Source organism: Candoia aspera, chromosome 3, assembly GCF_035149785.1.
Source record: "Candoia aspera isolate rCanAsp1 chromosome 3, rCanAsp1.hap2, whole genome shotgun sequence".
Classification (NCBI taxonomy): domain Eukaryota; kingdom Metazoa; phylum Chordata; class Lepidosauria; order Squamata; family Boidae; genus Candoia; species Candoia aspera.
The window spans coordinates 82,077,490-82,099,933 of NC_086155.1; the positions used below are offsets into that span (position 1 = coordinate 82,077,490).

At 38.9% G+C, this 22,444-nt stretch overlaps 1 protein-coding gene across 1 annotated transcript in view; it reads left to right on the forward strand.

The window, feature by feature from the left end:
* The first annotated feature begins 5,165 nt into the window (after window positions 1–5,165).
* The window catches only part of PKN2 (protein kinase N2), a 66,769-nt gene continuing 49,490 nt past the window's right edge, over window positions 5,166–22,444 (forward strand). Inside the window, exon 1 of the mRNA XM_063298222.1 lies at window positions 5,166–5,438. Coding sequence (XP_063154292.1) covers window positions 5,388–5,438 — 51 coding nt within the window. The 5' untranslated portion in view covers window positions 5,166–5,387. The remainder of the gene's footprint in view (window positions 5,439–22,444) is intronic.

Sequence of the window (22,444 nt, forward strand, 5' to 3'; positions counted from 1 at the left end):
CCAACAAAGCTAAAAGGATTCGGCAAAAAGCCTGAACCAATGTTATATTTATTGCATATAATTCAAAACACACTTTCTTTTGCAAGCTGAATGCTAAGGTTTTACAGATGTTGTGCCATCCATTCTGTCCTCTGCCTCACCAAAACAAGTTTCCCTTCGGCTACTGTTATGTTCCAACCTATGAGAGCTTACTGGTTAAACTAACTTGAATGCCAAATTTCCACTAATTCAGTTGGGTCTGCCAGAATTTTGCCCACTGTCTCCTTTTCAAAACACACAGTCTCTCCCTCCCTCCCTTTAATACAGAGTTGTTCTCTTGATTTGAATTATAGCTCAAGATGCCAACTCTTTGTTTTAATCCTTCTTCTTCAATCCATTTTTTCCAAACTATCTAAAGAGAAATGTGTGTTTCCAGAAAAGAATCTATGATTTTTAGCTATACATGTTTAGAGTGGTCCCTTGAAAAATTCATTAGTTTAGTATTTCCCCTTAAAATTAATAAAGCAATCATTTTCATAAAGCAACTCTTCTGGAAAGTTAACAAAACTCAATTTTAACAGAAAATACCGTCTTTTCCACCCTCAAAAAAATCCATCTTAACATTTGTCTCACACTCGCCTTAAATGAGGTTAAATGAAGAAGTTCTAAAAATCAGTGGAAAAAATATGGTGCTGAGTCAATACTCTCCACCCTGTTTTCCAAACCTAGTGAGCATGCTCAAACTGACGGGTTTTAAATTCAGGCTCTATAATTCTGTCAGCTTCTGAAGAAGCCATGGGAGTGAAAGCTGCAGAGGGGAATCTCTGGAATTGGGGAGCATCAAGGAAGAACAAACACTTAAATTATCTAAAGGTAAACTTTAAAAGTTCTTCTTCTCTTGATAAAATGCTATAGCATGCTGTTTTCCTTTTTAAAAAGATTTTGCTATCTCTTGAATCCATTATTTTCCTTCAATATGGGAAGGTAATCTTTTCTGTTTACCAAGTCATTAGATTTCCTAATATGTTAGCCCCTTTTTGTGCTTGCTTCCTTAAGAAAATATTCTGTAGTACACTGACAGTAAGAATCTGCCCACAACACACACAAGAAATCTACCCAAACTACTTAGTATCAAATCCCCAGGCTTTAGTAAACAAATTTTATACTTGATCATAGCCAGTCTTGTCTTTAGATAACAAGGACATCCTCTTGTGAAGCATCCATGATAAAACATGATACTCTCTCTCAGCCCAACTCCCCTCACAGGGTTGCTGTTGTGGGGAAAATAGGAGGAGGAAGGAGTATTCGGTATGTTCCTCACCTTGAGTTATTTATAAAAATGATAAAGGCAGGATTTTAAGAAATCTTTAAAAAACCTCTCAAAATCACCTTTCCCATCCAAATCTGGTTATAGGATGAAAAATGTGAATTAATAAACTAATTAATTAATGTGAAAGAAAAGGAGCTTTTCCAATTGCATCACATCTGTTCAGGAAGAGCATGTTCTGATAGTCTGCTTGTACATGTATATTCCAAAGCACAGAGCTGGAGATAAACTGTAACAAATAAATTTGGTCAGATCTTTCCAAGACTTCTAACTTCTGGCACGTTGCACTTATTTTGCAACAGTTGCACTAGCTTCAAATTCACCGTTACACAATTCAAGGCCTTCCTATGTTAGCCTTCAAAAAATGGGCAGGGCAAATTCTTCTCTATATTGTAATTGCAGCAAAGCCACCAGCTTATGGATAGGGAAGCACGGAGGGCTTCATGAAATTTCTTATCTAGGTAGGCTCATCTAACTCCTACCCCCCTAGCTTTCTGCCATCTAGCTAAGGAATTTTAATGGATCAATCTTGTTTTAAACTGTTTTATCTGGTGCACCTATTAATTACCCTTTTTTTAGTGTTTACTATTTTGTTTTTTTTAAAGTAACTGAGCTGAAAACTTAATATTAGAGCTGTGCAACTTTCAGTTCAGTTCCAAAGCAGAAATAATGGCCCAAGAAAAGAGAATATTGCCTAGGTTCTCACAGCATAGTCACCATTGTCTGCTTCAACTAAGGTTTGTTTCAGCCTTGATTTATTAATCCACAGATTAATAAACCCACAGATGGATTCCTATACTATGCTATGCTAAAATCAAACCACAATATGGCTTAGCAAAATGAGTGAACCCAGTCACTATTTCTTTTGCATATGTGAATGGAAAGCTTAGCTTGTGATTATGTTTGAAGTGGGAAACAATGATTTAGTCTCTGGCTACAAACAGATTTAATACCATAGTTTTCAGTTAGGAAGTAAAGCAGATTCCAAGAAGCCCCATAACCTTTGTATTAAAGGGTAGCATGAGAAGAGGATGGAGAACAAATGTGGGCATATTAGATTTTGTTCCAATAAGCCATTTTTATTGGACCATTACATGTGAATCAGCCCACATTCTTCAAAATAGATAAAATTATCATTACTGAATTTTGGTAGCCTTTATCTCTGGGAAACAGACTAAAATAAATGTTTGTGCACAGCCTAGTCCTAAGAAAGTTCATTGACAGCAAAGTCTCACTCAGTTCAGTAGGACATTATGTTCAAGATTATAGCCTGACATAAACTTGGATTTATTTTTGCTTGTAAAATAGGTGAAGTTGCTATATATGATTCAGTGCATTTTATAAAGGTCATTATTCCTAGAAAGTGCTCTTTCTGCTGACAAACCATTTGAGAGAATTTTTTTTTGAAATGACAAAATAACATGCTTATTGGCTTACTCAGTAAGGCTGGATACACTAAGGAATATTACAAGATTCCCAATAACATTAATTATTTTCACTGATCAATTGAGAAGAAACAGAACCTGTATTTAATGGGTTTTTTTTCCTGCAGATAGTAATAGACTCTTGAAATTCAAATTAGGTTAACAGCATCAGTAAAATGGTGGTTGTAAATGTCTGTGGCCTTAATGTTCAATTTTAGGAAAAAGTCATTTTAAAGAGGATCATGATTTAGTCATTATGAATTCTGACTGCAGCTATTTTTTATTGCAAATGCAGAATAATGTTTATTAGGATCTAGAATTTTCCTAGAATGAAAATTATTCTCTAAAAGCAAAAAGAAAGGGTTTGGCTTCTTTTTTAAAACAATCATCTTTTGTAGGCCTTCTAGATCTATTTAATCAGTTTATAGAAACAAAAATAAAATGCAATAGGATGGGAGGATGCACATGGCACATAATCAGTCAATCATACCTGGTTTAGAGCTAGTACATGTGAAAAAGATATTGCAATAGTAGTTGACTGCAAACTGAATATGAGCCAACAGTGTGATATAGATGCATTGAAGACAAATACAGTTTTAGGCTGCATCAGCAGAAGTATAATTTCCAAATCATGGGAAGCAATGTTGTATTTACCACATCAGAGTACAGGGCATGAAATTACAGAGTTAAGGAAGGCAGATTCTGGTTGAATGTTAGACAAAACTGGGTTCTTCTTCCTTGGGTATGTTCGACTAGGAGCTAGACAGTCATCTATCTGGGATACTTTAGTTTGGATTCCTGCACTTAGCAGGGGGATTGGACTGATGCCATCCTGCTGCAGATTTTGCAGGCCAGGAGCAAACTGCCCTATGGTGATCAACCTATGCTGTTTGGACCTGGCGAACTAATCTAATAGCAGTGGGCAGTAATGAATAGGAGCCTAAATCTTTGGCCACTAGGTCAACCAGCAATATTGGTTTTCCATATTGCCCTGGACTGATGTAGTTCCAGCTACCTGATGCTGGTCAGAAGAAAAAAAAAAGGGGGGAGACTTCAGAGATAAACCTTACTAGAATCAGGGAAGCTATCTAAAGATTCCAGGAATTAGCCTAATTTGCCCATACATTTGGTGCAAAATCCTGTTGAGATGCTTCCACTGTCTATCAGTGTGACTTCTTATAACATGGACTCTTCAAGAGCTTGCATCATAATAAAAACAGGCTTTGAATGCAAGCAATCCGTTTGAATTCTTGTCATCTCCAAGTAGTTAGGAAAGACTAATTGAAATAAAATTGCTGTTAGTTAATACAGAGAGCAAGCTAAAGAAACCACAGGTCTATCTGGATAATCCTCAGGCAACTTTCTAGATCAGGGTTTCCCAACAAGGCTTCTGCAAGAGGTCATTAGGGGCTCCCTGGGATATCACAATTTAAAAAATTATTTCAAATTCAGGCAACTTCACATTAAAGAGTTAAGTTTCATTCTTTTAGTTTAAGAGCACTGTTAATGCATTTATATAGGCCTACACATGAAACGAATATAGCGATTTTGTAACTTCTGGCCTATATTTGAGCCTGAACATGCAGGGGTTCCCAAGGCCTGACAAATATTCCAAGGATTCCGCCATGGTCAAAAAGTTGAGAAAGGCTGTTCTAGATCTTTAAAAAGAAAACTTCTGTAGCCTCTTAAAGACTAACCAGCCTTATTATCAGATGGTGTAAATTCCCGTTAGAGATTTTTACTTTCAAAAGTAAAAATTTTATAAGTGAGGGAAAGGGTGATAGTGAGACTATGCAGGATTGTTTGGAACGGCTGATAAGAGATATAAACGAAGCTGAGACTGAGTGGTCTTATATAAAACAGTGGTTTGTGCCCCTGTTGGTCAAAGTCATACAGCACTACTTGTTTTAATACTGCAAGTTGTAGCCTTTTTCCCATTGTTTCTGCAAAAGATGAGGAGAGGTACTTTTTTTTACCCTTTAAAGCAATACTTTGCTACTGTTCATAATACCTAGGCTTAACATTTCTGGGTTGCTACAACTACCAGATGGCAGCAAAGACACACAGGAAACTCTAAGTCTTGGCTGGCATCTGATGGTCTGAGATTTGTTGCTGAGATACCTACCATGACTTCCGAAAAGCCTTTGGCACAATCTCCTTTTACTCTCAAATGATGGGGAAAAGGAGAACCAATGTCTATGGCTGTGATTAAAAGAGAGAGAAAAAACTTCTCTGTCCCTTCGCCCAACCCTCCTCGAAGAACGCTATGACCCCAAGAACCTCGCGTCCTCCTTCTTAGCCCCCCCGGCAGTCACATGTTCCGAGGAGCCGCAAAGCAGTCCTGCTTTTGCGACAGGGTGACAGCCAAAGGGCGCGACAAGGAGCGGCGGCGCCCGAGCTGGGAAGGAGGAGTTCGCGCGTGGTGGGCGGGAGGAGAAAAACGGGAGGGGCGCATGGTCGGTGGGCGGGAGCGACCGCGACGCCAGTCCCGACGTGAAACTCCCCCTTCCCTCATGGGAATCTGAGTAGAGGGGGTTAACACCCCCACTCGTGGCTCTCTCCTCCCGCCGCTGAGAGTACGAGCCAGAGCCCCCTTCCTGGCCCAGACCCGCCTCCCCGGCGGCGGCGTCCAGGTGCGAAGCCCAGACCCAATAGCAATGGCGTCCAACGCGGCGGAGAGGGAGATTTTCTTCACGGATCTGCAGCAGGTAAAGAAAAGAAATTTAAATGGGGTGGGAGGGCAGCCCCTTCCTTCCTTCCTTCCTTCTTGCTCATAGTCAAGAAAGTCGCTTCCTTCCTTCCCGCCCCCACCCTTCCCATCTTTTTCAGCTCCTGGCTGGGGAGTGGAGCCGCCCCCTCCAGGCCCCCTTTCTCGCCTGGTTGGCGCACACTCTGTCTTCGAGTTTAATCTTTACGGGAGTAGCCTGCTCTCGCTGTCTCGTTCACTGCCTAGCATAGGAGACCCTAGGAGTTGTCCTCCCGCATTTCTTTTTCCTGGTTTCTTTTAACTGAAAGTAAAACTTCTCATATAAAAATCCTCTCCCCCACCCCGCTCATACTTTCTGTCCAGTTTAACTTTGGCTTGAAGGATTCTTCCGACGGAAATGGTAAAAATCTGCTCTGGATTTTGGTACCCACAATTGTTACTTTGTCCTTCTCGTTTCTTTTTTCATTTAAAAACTTGGTTGGGTATCAAGTTATCCTAACTGAGGAAAAGAAGGAATATCAACAGATAAGTTGGATAGCAGTGCTCTTTATTCCCAGCAGGCATGTTGGCTGGGCATGATGGAGTTGCAATCCAGCGCATCCAGAAGGCACCAGTTAAGGAAAAGCTGATCTAATACCTAAGCAATGGACGGGAAGTGATTAGAACAGTTTTTTTTACATGCATCTCCTAACTTAGGAACATAAGAGCTGTTCTAGATGCCAGTTAAATGCCTGTAGGTAGGACACAGATGCAGAGGTACCTTCTTGCTCAAGTTTTCCAGCAATTTTCTGGTAAACATTTTAAAAGTTGTGGCAGCATCCCCTGTTCTTGCAAAGTGTATTCAATATAAATAAACTGTTGTGGAAGTTTTACAAGTTTTGTAAAGCAACTGAATATATCAAGAAATAATCTTTCAAATTTACTCCTAGTGTTCAGAAAAACATTGAATTAGGAAGCTTGATTTTTACCAACTGAAAGACTTAACATTATTACAGATTGTATTAATAATCTGAACAACTCTTCAGATTCAACAACGGTCCTAAGTAGTTATGATTTTTTTTAAAAACTTGTATCATAGCTCATAGACAAATTTTTAGATGGCTTGTGCTTAAGTTGAAACACGTGATTTGGCCCAGGTATGAAATGAAAAGGGCCTATTTGCTCCAGAGATGGATGCAAACATGGTCAATCTGGAAAGAAATGTTTTGGGGTTATGGAAGAGTGGGAAAAAGCCAAGTACATTGGCAGACACTGAGGGGAGGAAAAAAGGGGAAGGCTCTGGAAAAATGGGTTCTGTTGGGAGCTGCTGGAGGAAAGGGAGAAGAGAGGGGGCAATTCACACCAACCTTGCCCTATTTGCCCCAGAAAATTCCTTCAAGTTTTGTTTTGACCAAAATGTGGAAAAACAAAAATGTTCCAGCTTTTGTTTCTGCTGAATTGTGGCCAAACTGGAAAGGTTGGGCAGAATTTTGAGAGTGTGATGCATTTGTTTCATGTTCAAAACAAAGTATGTTTTCAGTTTTATGTACACCTCTAATAATGTATGTACTTGTGAATGTTACCATAATATATTCACAGAGTGTTCAATATATTCATGAAATGTTTGTCCATGGTAGAAAGACAAATGACGGAAAGGCAAAGACTAGCCTGAAAATTGAAGTGTAGTCATTGCCCTAGGTGTGAAGAAATGATTATGGTGTTCTTTAACCTGTCAGCCTATTCTAAACAAATGTTGGATGTTATTGATCTGCTTATAGTATAGCCTATAGTACTTGTTCTATTATGATGGATACTGGCTTTTTTCTTTGAGGGTAGATTGCTTCTGGTTTATTCTCCACCCCAACATCATACCATATGGAAGAAGTCAAAATATTTGATGTGAAAATTGAGCCAGTTTTGCTGATAACACATGGTGTTGTTGAATTAGATATATTTTACACATACTATTTTCAGAATGTAAAAGTGAATAGAAAATCAGGGAAGAAACAAAAGCCCTGTGCATATGGTCATTCAGATTCCTAAACATTTTGAGCAGCTTTTGATAAATTCTAATGAATGGTTTTGCGACCACTGGAAAAATAGAATGAACTGTTTAATTTACTGGATTTTAGAAAAAATAATTTGTTTTTAGAAATTATCACAAGGATAAGAAATAGTCTAATTTTTGTTTAAGTGGCAAAAAGTACAGAAAGGGTTTCTGCTATTCTTGCCAGCTGAGAAAAAGGAGCTTTTGTGTCTTAAGGTGGGCCCTTCTCAATGCACAGGGCAATAGTTATGCACATGGGGGGATTGATAGTGCCCCCCAAAGTACAACACAATAGCTGTAAAGTGGCAGTAATCCCTGCTGGGTAGAAATTCTGGGAGCAGTAGTCCCAGTATGAACCAGTTTGGTCCAGTGGTTAAGGCATCATGCTAGAGACCCGGAGACCAGGAGTTCTAGTTCTGCCTTAGGCACAAAGCCAGCTGGGTGACCTTGGGCCAGTCACTCTCTCAGCCTTAAGAAGAAAGCAGTGGTAAGCCTCCTCTGAATCTTGCCAAGAAAACTGCAGGGTCCAGTCAGGGTCCAGGGTCCAGTCAGTTGCCAGGAGTCAATACTGACTTGAAGACACACACACACACACACACACACACACACACACACACAGTCCTAGTGTATCTGGAAAAGGCTGACTTACACTATGTTATTTATTAAAATTAACTGCCTAGAAAATGGTGAGGTCCTTTGACAATCATATTCATTTGGATGGTCCTTTGACAATTATATTCATTTGGATGGTGAACTAAGATTACAGAAGCTTAGATTGAAATAGCTCCTGCTCCCAGCTTCTGATGTTCCAGTGTGACATCTTCCGCTGCCTTGCCTGCCTCTGAGCTTCTCAGCACCTTCCCTTCCCTCAGCCACCACAGTCCCAGCACATCGTAATACCACTAGCCCGCACTCTGATCTTCCCAAGACATTCCGTTGCTCCTTCCCTTGTATCCATTTAGTCTCCACTGGTGTCCTTGGCTTTTTCTCACTCTTATTCACTCTTCCCCAAAACACTTCTTCCTGAAACAACTGTGTTTTGGCCTGTATTTGGGGAAAAAAACAGCCTTATTTTATTCCCTGTCTAGACCAAACATACATTTTGATTTGGACATAAACCAGTCAAAACCAGCATTTCTCTATATGGAATAGTTTGTGCACAAACTGCTTTGCACATCTGTATGGACTAGTTTGCAAGCCTCACTTCCTGTTTCCAGCTTCTAATTTCTGTTATAAGAATGCTTCTTGCTCTCTATACATTCAGGCAACAAGGAAAATCTTGGCCATTATGGGACCAATATTTGCAGTCCATCTAGACCCAGACCATATCTGAGATTGTGTTTAAGATAGAGAAGTTTAATTGCAATCTAAAATTCAATTTATACATGTTATATTGTAATCCAGATGGGGATAAAGATTAACTCCCCATTCTAGCCTTTGGACATAAAACTCAGTGTGGGGAACAGTCATAAGATGGAATTGTTCCTATAGCAGTGTCTCCATTGCTCAAATTTGTTTGAATTCCCCATGTGCACGTACAGCTTTATTCAGAAACAAAAAAGTTTAGTGGGTTTTTCCCCAGTACCTTCATCCCTACTTAGCCTATGTGACAATATTTTGGTTGTGTTTTTTTCCATAAATGGAAAAAACCCAGAAGAGCTGATCATAAAGTCACTGCAAAGGTGGCTGGGACACCAGCCGGGAAGAACAGGGAATTGCAAACTCTCAGTGGCAACAGTTTGCTTTCTTGTCCAAGGATAAGTGTCTTACTCACTGTTACCTCTAAGTATACATTACCATTTTATATTCTAGCAGTAGAAACAGTTGTTTGGCTGAGAGCTAGTAATGGGAATTCTGGCTCCATGGACTTCATATCCTGATCTAGAGCATATCCCTGATCCAAAAGGAGACACTCCACAAATAAGGTTTTTTTTTAAATATGTGTAGTGCGCTTCCCCAATGTAAACAACAATAAAGATTCTATCAGCATTTACCTCTTATACATAGCTGCCCTCTCTGTGAAAACAAAATTGAATTAAGTAGCTAAGAAACATCAAAAGAACTCAGCAATGCCTTTTTTGCTGTCCACTTTTTTGGGGACATTATTAAAGAGTCTTCACATATTTAGGAGTGGGTGGGTAGAGCTCCTATTTCTAGTCCTTCAGTTACTTTTCAATTAAAATTCCCATTCATTCTCTCTCTCTCTCTCTCTCTCTCTCTATATATATATATATATATATATATATATATATATATATATATATAATTTTGATAAAATAACAAAGTGGCTTATAAAAAAAACATAACACTCATGTCCAAAGTTCTGAAACCATTAACAGAAAAAGACAATTTACATGAAAGTGGAGAAACTAATTGTTAATTTTGATTAGAAGTTCATAAAATAAAATTATCTTGCTGGTTCAGCTAAGTTTTAAATTATTTGTATTATAAATTGTTTTTGCTTTGTGGTCTGGCTATTTGAAGGTCAACAGTGACCTTCAGAACATGAACTGGATCTCGTCCCCACCACTCCAAATATTGTTTGAGTGTTAAGACAAGTCTGCTGTCTTAAAAGGTTGTATGCATAAAGGCATGGGACTTGCTTAGTGTTAACAAAAATGAGCTGCAGTGTGTCAAATGTGGCATTCTCTCTCTCTTTACACTTTAATTGCGGGAAGAGTACGTAAGTTTTTATTTCTGTTTTTTTAGTTCTCAGGCATCTGAATGTTTAAGTTCATGACAGTGTGAGCCTTACATTTATAAGCCTGTAAGTTGTGTAGACACTTAATGAAGCTACGTCTATTTTGTCTAATATCTTGCAATTGCTTATGTTGGATTCAGTGTTATTTCTGAGATTACCGTGAGAGTGAATGGCTTGCTTATGGTTACCCATGTTGCTTTTCATGCGGCTACTGTTAATTCAGATGTTTGGTACATACAAACCTTGCTAAATGCATATTTGTATTGGGACTTTGTACAATATTTAATTGGATAGTGAAACTATCCAATTAAAATATGTTACTGCAAAGTAACAAAAAAATATGTTACTGTAGAGATAATACAGTATGTACTTGTTGTCTTCCAACATCACCTGGCCCCTAGACTGAATGGTTTTTAAAAGGATGGGCTAGCTCCTTTATTTCTGAAATCCAGCACATACTGAGATAAAAGTTATAGTATTTTGCAGTTATGGCACCACATTTTAATCTTGACATCACTAAATTGATTTCCTTTTTTGTTATTTGGAGGTTTTATTTTTCAAAAAGAAAGTAATGTGAAACGAGAAAATTGTGAGAGCCCCACAATAAAATATTGTCCTCCCTTTTTCTTCTTGTGTTTCTTTCATGCTAGAGTGCTCCTTGGTTTAGTAAAATCTTAATTTTCCACTACTTTAAATAAACACCGTAGAAGTATTCATTTTGGTCATACATGAGAAGGGACTGAACGGGCACAAGTTACACTGAGGTAAGTCAGCCCCAAGTTTCATGACTGATTAAAGATGGGCTGTGGGTAAGAGGACTCTTCCTCCAACATGCATGTACCACATTGGAAATACAGATGGCTGTTGTCTTGTTAGTTTAACAACTAAGAAACAAATGATTGGGGAGAAAGTAGGTCAACCCAAACAATAAGGTATTCTTTTAAAAAAGAACAAAACGAAGTGCTCCTTGCAGTTGTTATATACAGCTGATGGCATACTAAATAAGACCATTATAGAAAGGCTGAGGAAATACAAGACAGTTCATATATCTTTAATATTGGTTCTTGGTTAACTATTCTTAATTTATAACAAGCTATTTATAGAATGATCTGATATTTAGGAACTCATATTGGTGTTTGATGTATTCTAAAGTTAGAAGCAGTCCTGGAAACGTAAGAGTGGTGTAAATCAGACATGCCAGACTACTGCTGTAGTTCTTGAATTGTTGCCCGTGTAGAGCTCTGCAATCTCCTTTAATGGAGACATGTTTTCTTTGATAGCAAAGTTTGTTTGTTTGGTAAGTTGAATGTTAGACCCAATATGGTAACTGTCTCTTTCAGTTTTGTGGTTGGGAAACTCCAGATACTTTTATCAGCTAGATTTTTCATCTTTTCTTTTTAATGATAAAATTTGATGCACTTTGGTTCTTACACCATGAATTTTTAATGTCAGGAATCCGTGATAAGCTATTTTAAATATAAAGATTGTGGATGAACATTATAATAGAAGGTTTCTCTGGAAGCATTTACTGTAGATTCTTGAGAGTATCATTGGATAAGACTATAAACACTGTCCCATGACTTGGATTTGACTTAACACTCTACTGGCAGGAGTAGCTCCTCGGGAGAGATCTCTCCACATGCTGTTGCCAGTGGAGAGATGAGAGAAAATTTAATTTATATTTACCTCCCCTTGTGTTCCTGAATACCTGTTCCAGAAGGTCTGAAGGAATGGATAGTAGGGTGGGGTTTAGGATTGCACATAGAATGAAAAATGCATGGAAATCATCTCCCTTCTGCTGAAGCTTGTGTTGAATCAGAGTCTTTCCCTTGAAAAGAGGGTTTTTAAATGCATGAAAGAAAACTTAAACACCAGTCCCAGGACCGCTCAGTACTGTCCAGTTCTATGTAAGCCAAATATGTTTGCCAATTTCAGTAAGTGACTTAAGTGTCTCACATTTATCAGGTATTTTTTAATGATTTGTAAATAGTAAAGATGCTAGGTAAAGTGAAATTAATTATGGTTTACTAAACTAGCCGGAGATTTGAGAGAGACCTGTTCTCTCTTCCTGTCTTGTTGTAGCTGTGTTGTCTCACTGTAAGCAACTTGAAATAAACAAGTAGAAATTTGCTTGTATAATTGGATTTTGCTGACTCTCTCCCCACATCCAGACGGCCTATATACCTTCTCCACCAGTGCCTAAAACTCAGGGTTCCTTCTGGAACAGCTTGTGGAGAAGACATAGAAAATAGTTCGAATTGGACAAGATAAGTGTTTACAGAAGATATCCTACATAATTTACTATTTTTGTTTCATTGTAAAATCTTCAGAGCGGAGGTAGTTAAGCTTGTTTCTCTCATGTAAAGGAATGAAATGATTTGGGGAGAAAAACTGGAAAATCTGAATGACATTAACTGACTTGTCTCTCTGTAAATATTTAAATAAATAATTTTAAAGAGAAAAGGCAAGTTGGCTTATATTTTAATATACACATAAAACTCTGCACATCCTATTAGGTTTCTAGAACATTTCTTGGGTTAGTTGAGATAACTTCAGATTTCTTCAACATGGAGCATATCCTTCTTTGTGTGCCTATGTTATCATGAATTAGAAAACTTTAAAAATCTTTCTGGGATATGTTCATTTTGTGGTGAGGTTGCAGGTGTGCTAACATTAGTGTCCATTAATGAGTAGTTTGGAGCTTGTTTTGCAAAGATAAGGGGAACACAAGGAAGTAATTCCTTGCCTAAAAAACTGGCAGCCTGCCTATCTCTCAATGTAAGGAGACTCTAGTATATGATAAGATGGCTAAAAGAGGGTGGTGTAATGGATGAGATATTACTCGACACCCTTCCCTAGCTGCAGTTCAAGAGGCTGGAGCCAAGAACCTATAGAAATTCTGTGATGAATTATAGGCACATTGGTCATATATTCCAGCCATCCCCACTAAGCTAGTCTTCCTTTCTCATGACTGCCAACACTGCCAATAGATCTAAAGATAGAGGGATTTAGGAGGTGTTCCAGTGTTCCTGATCTATGGATATGACATTTAGAAAAGGCTACTTTGAACTTCATTGATGCAGTGGGGTCATAACAAATAGATATGTTACTGGTTTCTCATTTCTTATTTCATTGGAACATGGTGGTGCACTTAGCTCATAAACATTCTCCAGATCTTCCTATGGAAATAACAGATTGTACTTTTTCTGCCTAGGGACAAGTGTGATCGACAAAACAGATTCTTGCCCAGCAAAATTGACCTTTTTTTAAAAAAAAAATCATAATAAGCAGAGACAGATCATTTAAGAGTATCTGTTTGTCAGATGCTCAACCCTGCTGAGATAGGGCTGGAAATATCCCAGGTAAGCACATCTAAATATTTAGTACTGGTATCTAGAAATTGGTATTACTCTTCTAGTCGTGGCTTGAAAGTAAGCATATAAATATAAAAAGGAAAGATTTGGGAGAACTGATTATTATTTTTCCAGTGAGGTGGTGGTAGAAGACTCTTAATTTTTCTTTAAAAAACCATTAATTCTTTCTACAAACTTAAAGCTAAGAATCTTGATCTACAACACTAGATTCTTAAAGGAATCTATGAGAAAACCCCTCTAGTGGACCACTGTGACTCTTCTGATTGCTTAAAGTGATGCAAGATAATGGCTGAATTCACACACATTGCACTAAGCTATAATATGATTTGTAAAGCAAGGTTTATGGTCATTGTCTTGGGTGAACCCTGTCAGTTGTGGATTATTCAATAGCTTGATTATGAACTAGTCCACTATTTCATTACATTGTTAGATCTTTTTAAAAGATTTTTATCCTCTGATAAAATTCTCTTACGTTTTCACTTTCATCCCAGTATTTGGCATAATTCAGTAAATTGGTTAAAATGTTTTAAATTTGTGGTTTTGATTATTTAGTTAAGTCTGTAGGCATCTTTGAATATTCTGTGTTAAATGCTCTATTTTAGAAAATAGCTTAGTCCATACATTACACTAATCAGTAGATCATGGTTTACAAATCCCAGTAATTGGGTTTGCATAACATACTAAGCCAAAAATCAAACTGTTTACATGCTACTGTATATGAATTCAATCAGTATTTATAGAAATGCTGTCACAGAATATGGGGATGGGATAAAATCTTTGTGGAATATCTTTAGCTTTTCTCCTCATAAATTATTTGGAAATTTTCTCAAATTTCTAACCAGGTGGCATCAGCTTTATTATTTTTTCCCATCCCACACTCATTATGTATGTCCCAAATTGTGAAGCATTTGTGTATGTCATTTTTAATATTTAATAGTTTACCTTTTTTTTTACAATTTTAGAGTATGATAATTAATACAATTAATGGGATTCATAATTTCTTAAATTATTGAAGAAAGTTTAAAATAATGGGCTTATTTTATATATTAATGTGCTATTTATTGATAGAAAGTTATAATGATTTAATTTTTTGTCATTGTTAGGCAAATGCTTAATATGGTAAGTTAAGTTAATGTGAGAATAGAAAATCATGGAGAATGAGTTGTGGCATACCTCCAATCCCCACCCCAGCCATTCTCTAGTTTAACAGGTCAGTGCTGTAGACATTTAGTGATTGACAAACTGTAAGATTCTATTAATTTGCAAAATGGTCTAATGGTACAATTTCAATGCAATGCATATGAAGATATGACTGGAGCTACAGATTTCTGAACATGCTATAATTGATGAATGGAAGTCATATTTTGCTGAAATATTCAACCCAACCCAACCTGTAGGTATGGTAATTCAATACAGGTAGTCATCACTTAACGACCACAGTTGGGACCGGCAACTCCATCGTTTAGTGAGACATGTGACCATGATGTAATTATGACCTCACTTCCGCCATGATTGTTAAGCGAATCACCTGCAGTCATTAAGTGAGACATCATGTGACCACAACTTGCGATTTTACTGCCAGCTTCTCCATTTTCTCTACTTGTTGGAAGCCAGCTGTAAAGCACACAAATGGCTATCACATGACCATGGGATGCTACAACGGTTGTAAGTGTCCAAATCTCAATCACGTGACCAGGGGGATGCTGCAACAGTTGTGACTGTGAGGACCAGTCTTAAAATTACTTTTTCAGTGCTGTTGCAACTTCGAATGGTTGCTAAACAGGGCAGTTGTTAAGTGAGGACTACCTGTACCAACTTCTAGTAGTTGAAAAATTATTTCATGAAGGTTTGGGTTAGAGTTAGATGTAACTATTTATGATAGTAATATTTATTCCATTTGTATCCTGACACAATCTCACAACTCTCAGGAGTTATAATATCACAATTAAAATAACATTCAATCCAGATCACAAAAACAAAATGAAAGTGGGAGAGAAAAATAATGAGAACAACAAGAGTTACAGGTAATGTTAAGGAAAAGCTCTTTTAAAAAAGCTCAGTTTTTGAAAACTTCCTAAAACTTATCAGGGAGAGTGCCAGTCTAATCTCAGTAGGGAGCCAGTTCCATAGCATTGGTGTTGCTTCTTTGTTGCAGCACCTTCTATCTTCAGCTCCCCTAGCATCCTAGAAATGTGGGACATTAAGGAGCCCCTCCCCAACCCTATATCCCCTTTTTTGCCCCCTCGCTGGCTGGAGAGATTGTTTAAGCAAGCTCTCTCTTCCTGAGAGAGCTTTCTCGGCAGCGTAGCACTTCCCTAAAAAGTGCTAACCACAACTTAACAGCTCAGCTCCTGACCTTAATTAGTTGATTAAAACCTTCCCACCTGCTGGGGCTGCTGCCTGAAACTGACCATTAGTTTCACTGTAAAGACTTTTATTGTCAGGGGCATGAAATTCGGTCAAAAATGCAAAAATGTGTGCATTTGTCGGAAAATGATTTTTTAAAAATTGTATTATTACCATTGTATTTGTAAACAGTCACTAAACTGTTTTAGTTGCTAAATGAGTGGCTATAACAATAATGTTAAATCTTTCTCTCTTTTAAATTTGTTATTTTGATTTATACATGTAAGTATACTGTGCCATGATGCATGGTGTTTGTTGGGCTGTTCAGAGCTTCAGATTCAAAGGGAAAAGGATGTTTAGGAACATACAGCATGCTCATGTGACACCTGTCAGCAGCTCCTTAAAGCAGCTGCATCTTCTCTGGGCTTATGCAGTGCAACATGATCTTCAAAAGAGATTAATTTGGATTAAGAAATTATCAACAGGTGCTACATACATACCCACACATGCTCTGAAACACAATTTTCCCTTTGAATTCAAAGTGCTGCACAGCCTTATTTGCAGTTTGTCCATTAAAACATTTGAACTGTTGGAGTTTTTTTATTTCCATATTTTCAATGGGATTTGTATAGTAGCATAAATTTCATCCTGAGTCATACATACTTCTCTTGCAAACTCGCTTAACTAGCTATACGACTTGTAATTAAGTCTTCCTCTGTATATACATTTGCTGCTTCTCTGGCGCAGTGCAGCCTTTCTAGTTCAGACATTTCTGTAGATAACATATGAAACAGAAAGCTGTATTATGAACATATCCTTGTTATATAGATGTATATTTTATATTGTATTACATACTATTGTATATTTTGATTTAAACAGGGTGGCATATAAATCTGAGATGAGATAAAAATAGGTCTAGTTTTCTGATTCCCACTTATATAACCATAGCAGCAACAAAATTAACACTACCCCAGTTCTCCAGAAAATTTTGAATTGGAAAGTGTTCCTATTGAAATTAACCCTGTTTAAGAAACCTTGGTAATGAGCAGGGCCGCAACTAGGGTCTGTGTCACCCGGGGCAAACGTGGATTTGGCGCCCATTTTGATGCCCCCCCCCCAGCACTCATTTTGATGCCCCCCACACTCATTTTGGCACCCCACCAGCGTGGCGCCCAGGGCACATGCCCCGGTTGCCCCCCCCCCCCAGTTGTGGCCCTGGTAATGAGGAGTAGGTTTTTTTGTGATATTAAAAAAGACATTTTGGTTCTTTAAATTGCCAATAGAATCTCAGTTGATATATATATGTACGGTATGTATAAATAAAAGAAATGAAATCTGCCATAATCTTTATGATTTCAAAACAGTTGTTTCCATAATGTTGATCTTTAGTTTAGTATTAATGTATGAACTGGGCCATTGCATTCAAGAATATTATTTATTTATTTTATTTATATTGCATATTTCATCACAGCCCATCTCACTAAGAGTGACTCTGGGCAGTTTACAATAAAATTAAAATAACTACAGATTAAAATACAATAAAAGCAAAATTCTTCATATAAATATAAATATAAAATATAAAATCCAAGATGGCGAATAGAAAGATCTTAATTTAATACATATAATTCCCTGGGGCCTCTTCAAGGTGCTAGCCACCCCCACAATTGATTGCTGCTCCTCCCGCCCCAGGCGAGATGGCAGAGCCAGGTCTTTACTCCCTTTCAGAAGGCCGGGAGAGTGGGGACTTGCCTTGCCTCTGTGGGCAACGTATTCCACAGGGCAGGGGCCATGGCAGAGGAGGCTCTCTTCCTGGACCCCACCAATCAACAATCTCTCATGGACAGGGTCTGTAACATGTTACCCTCTCTGCTTGACCACGGGACGGGTCAATGTAATGGGGGTGAGACAGTCCCTCAGGTAACCTGGACCCATGCCATGTAGGGCTTTAAAGGTGATAACCAACACCTTGAATTGGAGCCAGAAGCATTCTGGCACCCAGTGCAGCTCACACAGCAAAGGTATTACATGTGCCATCCTTGGAGCTCCTAAAACTGCTCACACGGCCGCATTCTGAACCAGCTGTAGCTTCTGGATACTCTTCAAGGGTAGCCTCATGTAGAGCATGTTGCAATATTCTATACGGGAGATGACTAGGACATCAGTGACTGATCTGAGGGCTTCCTGATCCAGGAAGGGGTATAACTGGTGCACAGCACGAAGTTGGGCAAAGGCCCTCCTGGCCACAGTTGCCACCTGCTCTTTGAGCAGGAGTCATGAGCCCTGGAGGATCCCCAGGTTCTGCACCAGGTCTGTCTGGGGCAGTGCAACCCCATCCAAAACTAAAGATGGTAAGTTCCTGAATATCAAGGAGCCCCCAATCCACAGCCATTCCATCTTACCATGGTTCAGCTGAAGCCTGTTGTTCCTCATCCAGACCCCTACAGCCACCAGGCACCAAGAGAGGGTGCTCACAGCATCACTTGAGTCACCCAGGATGGAGATGTAAAATTAGATACCATTAGCATATTGATGATACCTCATCCTGTGGTGACGAATGATCTCACTCAGAGGTTTCATGCAGATCTTAAAAAGGAGCGAGGAGAGTACCAAACCCTGCAGCATCCCACAGAGGAAGGGCAGCGGGCCAGATCTCCCTATCAACGCCAATTGGGACCAGCCCTCGTGGAAGAAGGTGAACCAGCACAGAACTGTGCCACCCACCCCCAATTCCCTAAGCTGCCCCAAAAGGATACCATGCCGATGGTATTGCTCTTCTTGCCACTGAGAGGTCAAGAAGAGCAAGGATGGGTGCACTGCCACCATCCTGCTCCCACCAGAGATCATCCAAAAGTGCGACCAATGCTGTTTCCGTCCCATATCCAGGCCTGAAACCTGAATGAAAAGGGTCCAGATAATCCATTTCATCCAGGATCTCCTGGAGCTGCAACGCCACCACTTTCTCAACCACCTTCCCTAAAAAGAGGAGGTGGGAGACTGGACAAAAATTGCCCAGTGCGGAGGAATCCAGCAACAGTTTCTTGAGGAGGGGGTGCACCAATGCCCCTTTAAAGGTTGCCGGGAACACTCCCTCCTTCAAGAATGAATTCACCATTGCCTGAACCCACCCACATGTCACCTCCTGAGCTGCCTTCATCAGCCAGGAGGGGCATGGTTCTAACTGGCAAGTGGTAGCATTTACTGTTCCCAGATAACTGGATAAGTGTTCCCCAGGCATCTCCACAGGCCATGTCACACACTTGGCATCCAGCTTGGCACGGATCCGAGCAATTTTATCCTCCAGATGCCTATATTGTGGGTGATTAAATATTGTTGTTCAGAGTTTTGTTCAGGGATAGAGAAATAGTTCCAAAATGTTTTTAATATATTGCATTTGGCACATTATATTGTTAGCTATTAAAGAGGAGACAAAAAACTTCTCAAAAGTATTATCCATCAAGTGGCAGAAAGGTATCAAGTGCATGGGCCACGGTGATCAGACTTAGGTCCTTTGCTCTTCACTATTTTAATTATTTGGATGAAGAAGTGGAACTTACACTTATCAAAACACATAACTGGATGAGTTACCTGACACCTTAGAAATAAAAATTTGTGGCAGAGTGCTGGAAAGCGTTTGGCTGAAAAGATCAGAAAAAACACACACCAGGCATTTCTATAAAAATGTATTTACAGAAAACAAAAAAACATAAACAGGTTCCATGTCCAGAAATCCTGGATGGGCTCAAAAGCTTTACAAGTTCATATTTTACAAACACACACACACAGACACGTGCTCTGAATAGGATGTGCTGCTGCTGCTGGGCTAAAACAAACTAAAACCTTTCTGGTGGCTAGTCCAGGCAATGAGCAGCTTTATCTTATTTGGTAATCTTTTTCACACCCAAAACTGAGGATACTTAAGTTTGACCTGTTCACCCTGCCAAAGTGATTTGTTACCATAGTAACGTAGTGGCTTGCTCCCTGCGAACAACCAAATACCAACAAAATTAACACTATTTTTTTAGGTTGTCAAAATGGGCTGAAAATAGCTCATGAAATTTCAGAGACAAGGTCCAAATTCTTCACTCAGGAAACAAAAATCAAATGCACAGATACAGGGTGGGTTATATCTGGCTTGGTAATAGTACTTGCAGAAGAGGAAATGCAAATTGAATATGAACCAGCAGGGTGATGAGGCTGCAAAAAGGCAATACAATTTTGGGCTACGTCAACAAACGTATATTTTTCCAAATAATGGAAAGTAACTGTTCCTCTTGCTTTTCCTTTGGTCAGCCCCCCTTCAAGTACTATGTCCAGTTCTGGGCACTCCACTTTAAGAAAGGTTCTAACAAATTGGAAAGGGTACAAAGAATGACAACAATGCTTATCAGAGTATTAGAAACTAAGCCCAATAAAGAGGGATTGAAGGAGCCTTGAGAAAAAATGGGTGTTATGATAGCACTCTTCCAATACCTGAATGGACATCACCTAGAACAAGGTGACCTGTTCTGTCTTGGTCTTGAGTGCAGATCATGGAATGATGAATATAAGCTTTGGGAAGACTGATTCACTGCTTTTTTCCAACATTTAGTTAGAAGTTTGACAAGAGAGTTAATTACCCAGGTGGTGGGTTCCACCTCATTATACTGCATATGTTCCAGCAGAGACTAGATAGCTATCTGTCTGGAGTGTTTTAATTTGGATTCCTCCACTAAGCAGGGAGTTCATCTCAGTGGCCAAATGGTATCCTTCATTGTTATGATTCTTCATCTTAAAGGTATATTGTTTGTTCTGAACTTTCTGGAAACCATGTGCCAGAAGTTGGCATGGCCAAAGCAGCAGCCTCTCTTCTCTTCTGTGGTTGCACTGCTGCATTGGGCTAAAACACAATGAGATTTCCTTGATTTCAACTTAATGTGAATCCACATAATAATCTTAGGGAAGCACACAGTGGCAGTACTCAGAATGCTGAGAACATTCTAAGTTTTGTTTCCTGTTCAGGACAAAATATGTATTCTGAGTTGGAAACAAAACTCTCAGAAAATACGTTGGCTTCAAACTTAGAATACATGAAATGTCTGCCTTATGGTTGGAACATTATGAATCTCCATAGTATAATGTGCTGTGCAAACCAAGCCAATTGTGATTTGTTCCAAACAAAGATAGTTTTTCCTTTCCTTTCTCTGTTTGGTTTTCAGTGCATTTGAGAAAAAAGTGCCTGTCTTTTTCTCCATCCAATATTTTATATATTTATTTCCCACCCCAACCCTCACCAACTCTGAGTGGGTAACAATAAAATAAAACATTTAATACACATAAGCACATAAACAGCATATGAAATGTAGAAGAAAACTATTTGGTGTTTAAGGAAAATCTTCATGGCCAGATCCTTGTGTTTTCCTTGATCTGATCATGGCTAAGAGCATGGGTTAAGGCACTGTGAGCTGAATCCAGCCTCCAGGCCAGAGGCCCCACAGCACTGCTCTCCATAAGCGATGTCTCATTTCACACTTGATCTGTTCTTTTGCAAACAGCAGGATCTGATCTTTTCTAAATAGGTCAAGTGGGTATAATATTTTGTAACTCATACTAGTTTAACAAATATTGTTAAGATTTGAAAAGTAGATTGTTGATTTTGGGAGGTTCTTGTATTTTTTAATCAGGCATCCATTTGTGACAGATGTAAAATATACTCAATAAGTCTGAAATTGTTTGATTCTATTTTACAAGATTTTCCAAACATCATTTCACAGGTGATGCTTATCTGGATGATTCCAGACAGTTCTGGTTACTAGATAAGTGGAAGCTATTGCAAAGTTTACTAAATTCTGGGGAAAAAACCTCAGTTTTCTTAAGATCCTTGTATTCAAGGTTTGATCCATTTAGGATCTTCTTATAAGCACCTATTTATTTTACACAAAATGAGGGTGAATATTTTATTTAGAAAGTCTGTTAATTTTTAAATCATTAGTTAGTCCAATAGTCCCCCTTCCTTCTCTCTGTGGTAAATGATTATTTAACTTTGTGCCAAAGTGAACATAGAGAAAGTCGTTTTCAAGATGTTCAGAAACTGAAGGAGTTAAAGAAAAACTCACCAGTATGTTTCCTTATTAGATTAATACCCCACTTTTCATTCATGAGCTCAAGGTCACATAGATGTCCTTCCTCCTATTTTTCCCCACAGCAAAAACCCAATGAAGCCGGGTGCACTGAGACAGGGTGATAGGCCAAAGTCATTCAGTGGGCTTTCATGGCTCGGGATGGATGAGAACAGGCCTACAGAGGCTTAACCACTATACCACACACTCTCTCAGTCCAGATAATGGACAGAGACAACCAAATCTGGGGAAATCAGAGGCTGAGGAGCCAATCAGGAGGGTGGGTTTCCCCTCTCAGGTGGGTGTTTTCAACTGGACGGGCAGTCTCCATTTTTTTCTTTGTCTTTAGGCATTTCTGTTTCTCCTCTAGGGCTAGCTGAAAGCCAGTAGAGGGGAAAGCCCCATCTCCAAAGCCAGCAGCAACAAGGCTGGATCTAGTAATTTGGAAGAGCAAGGTAGGATCAG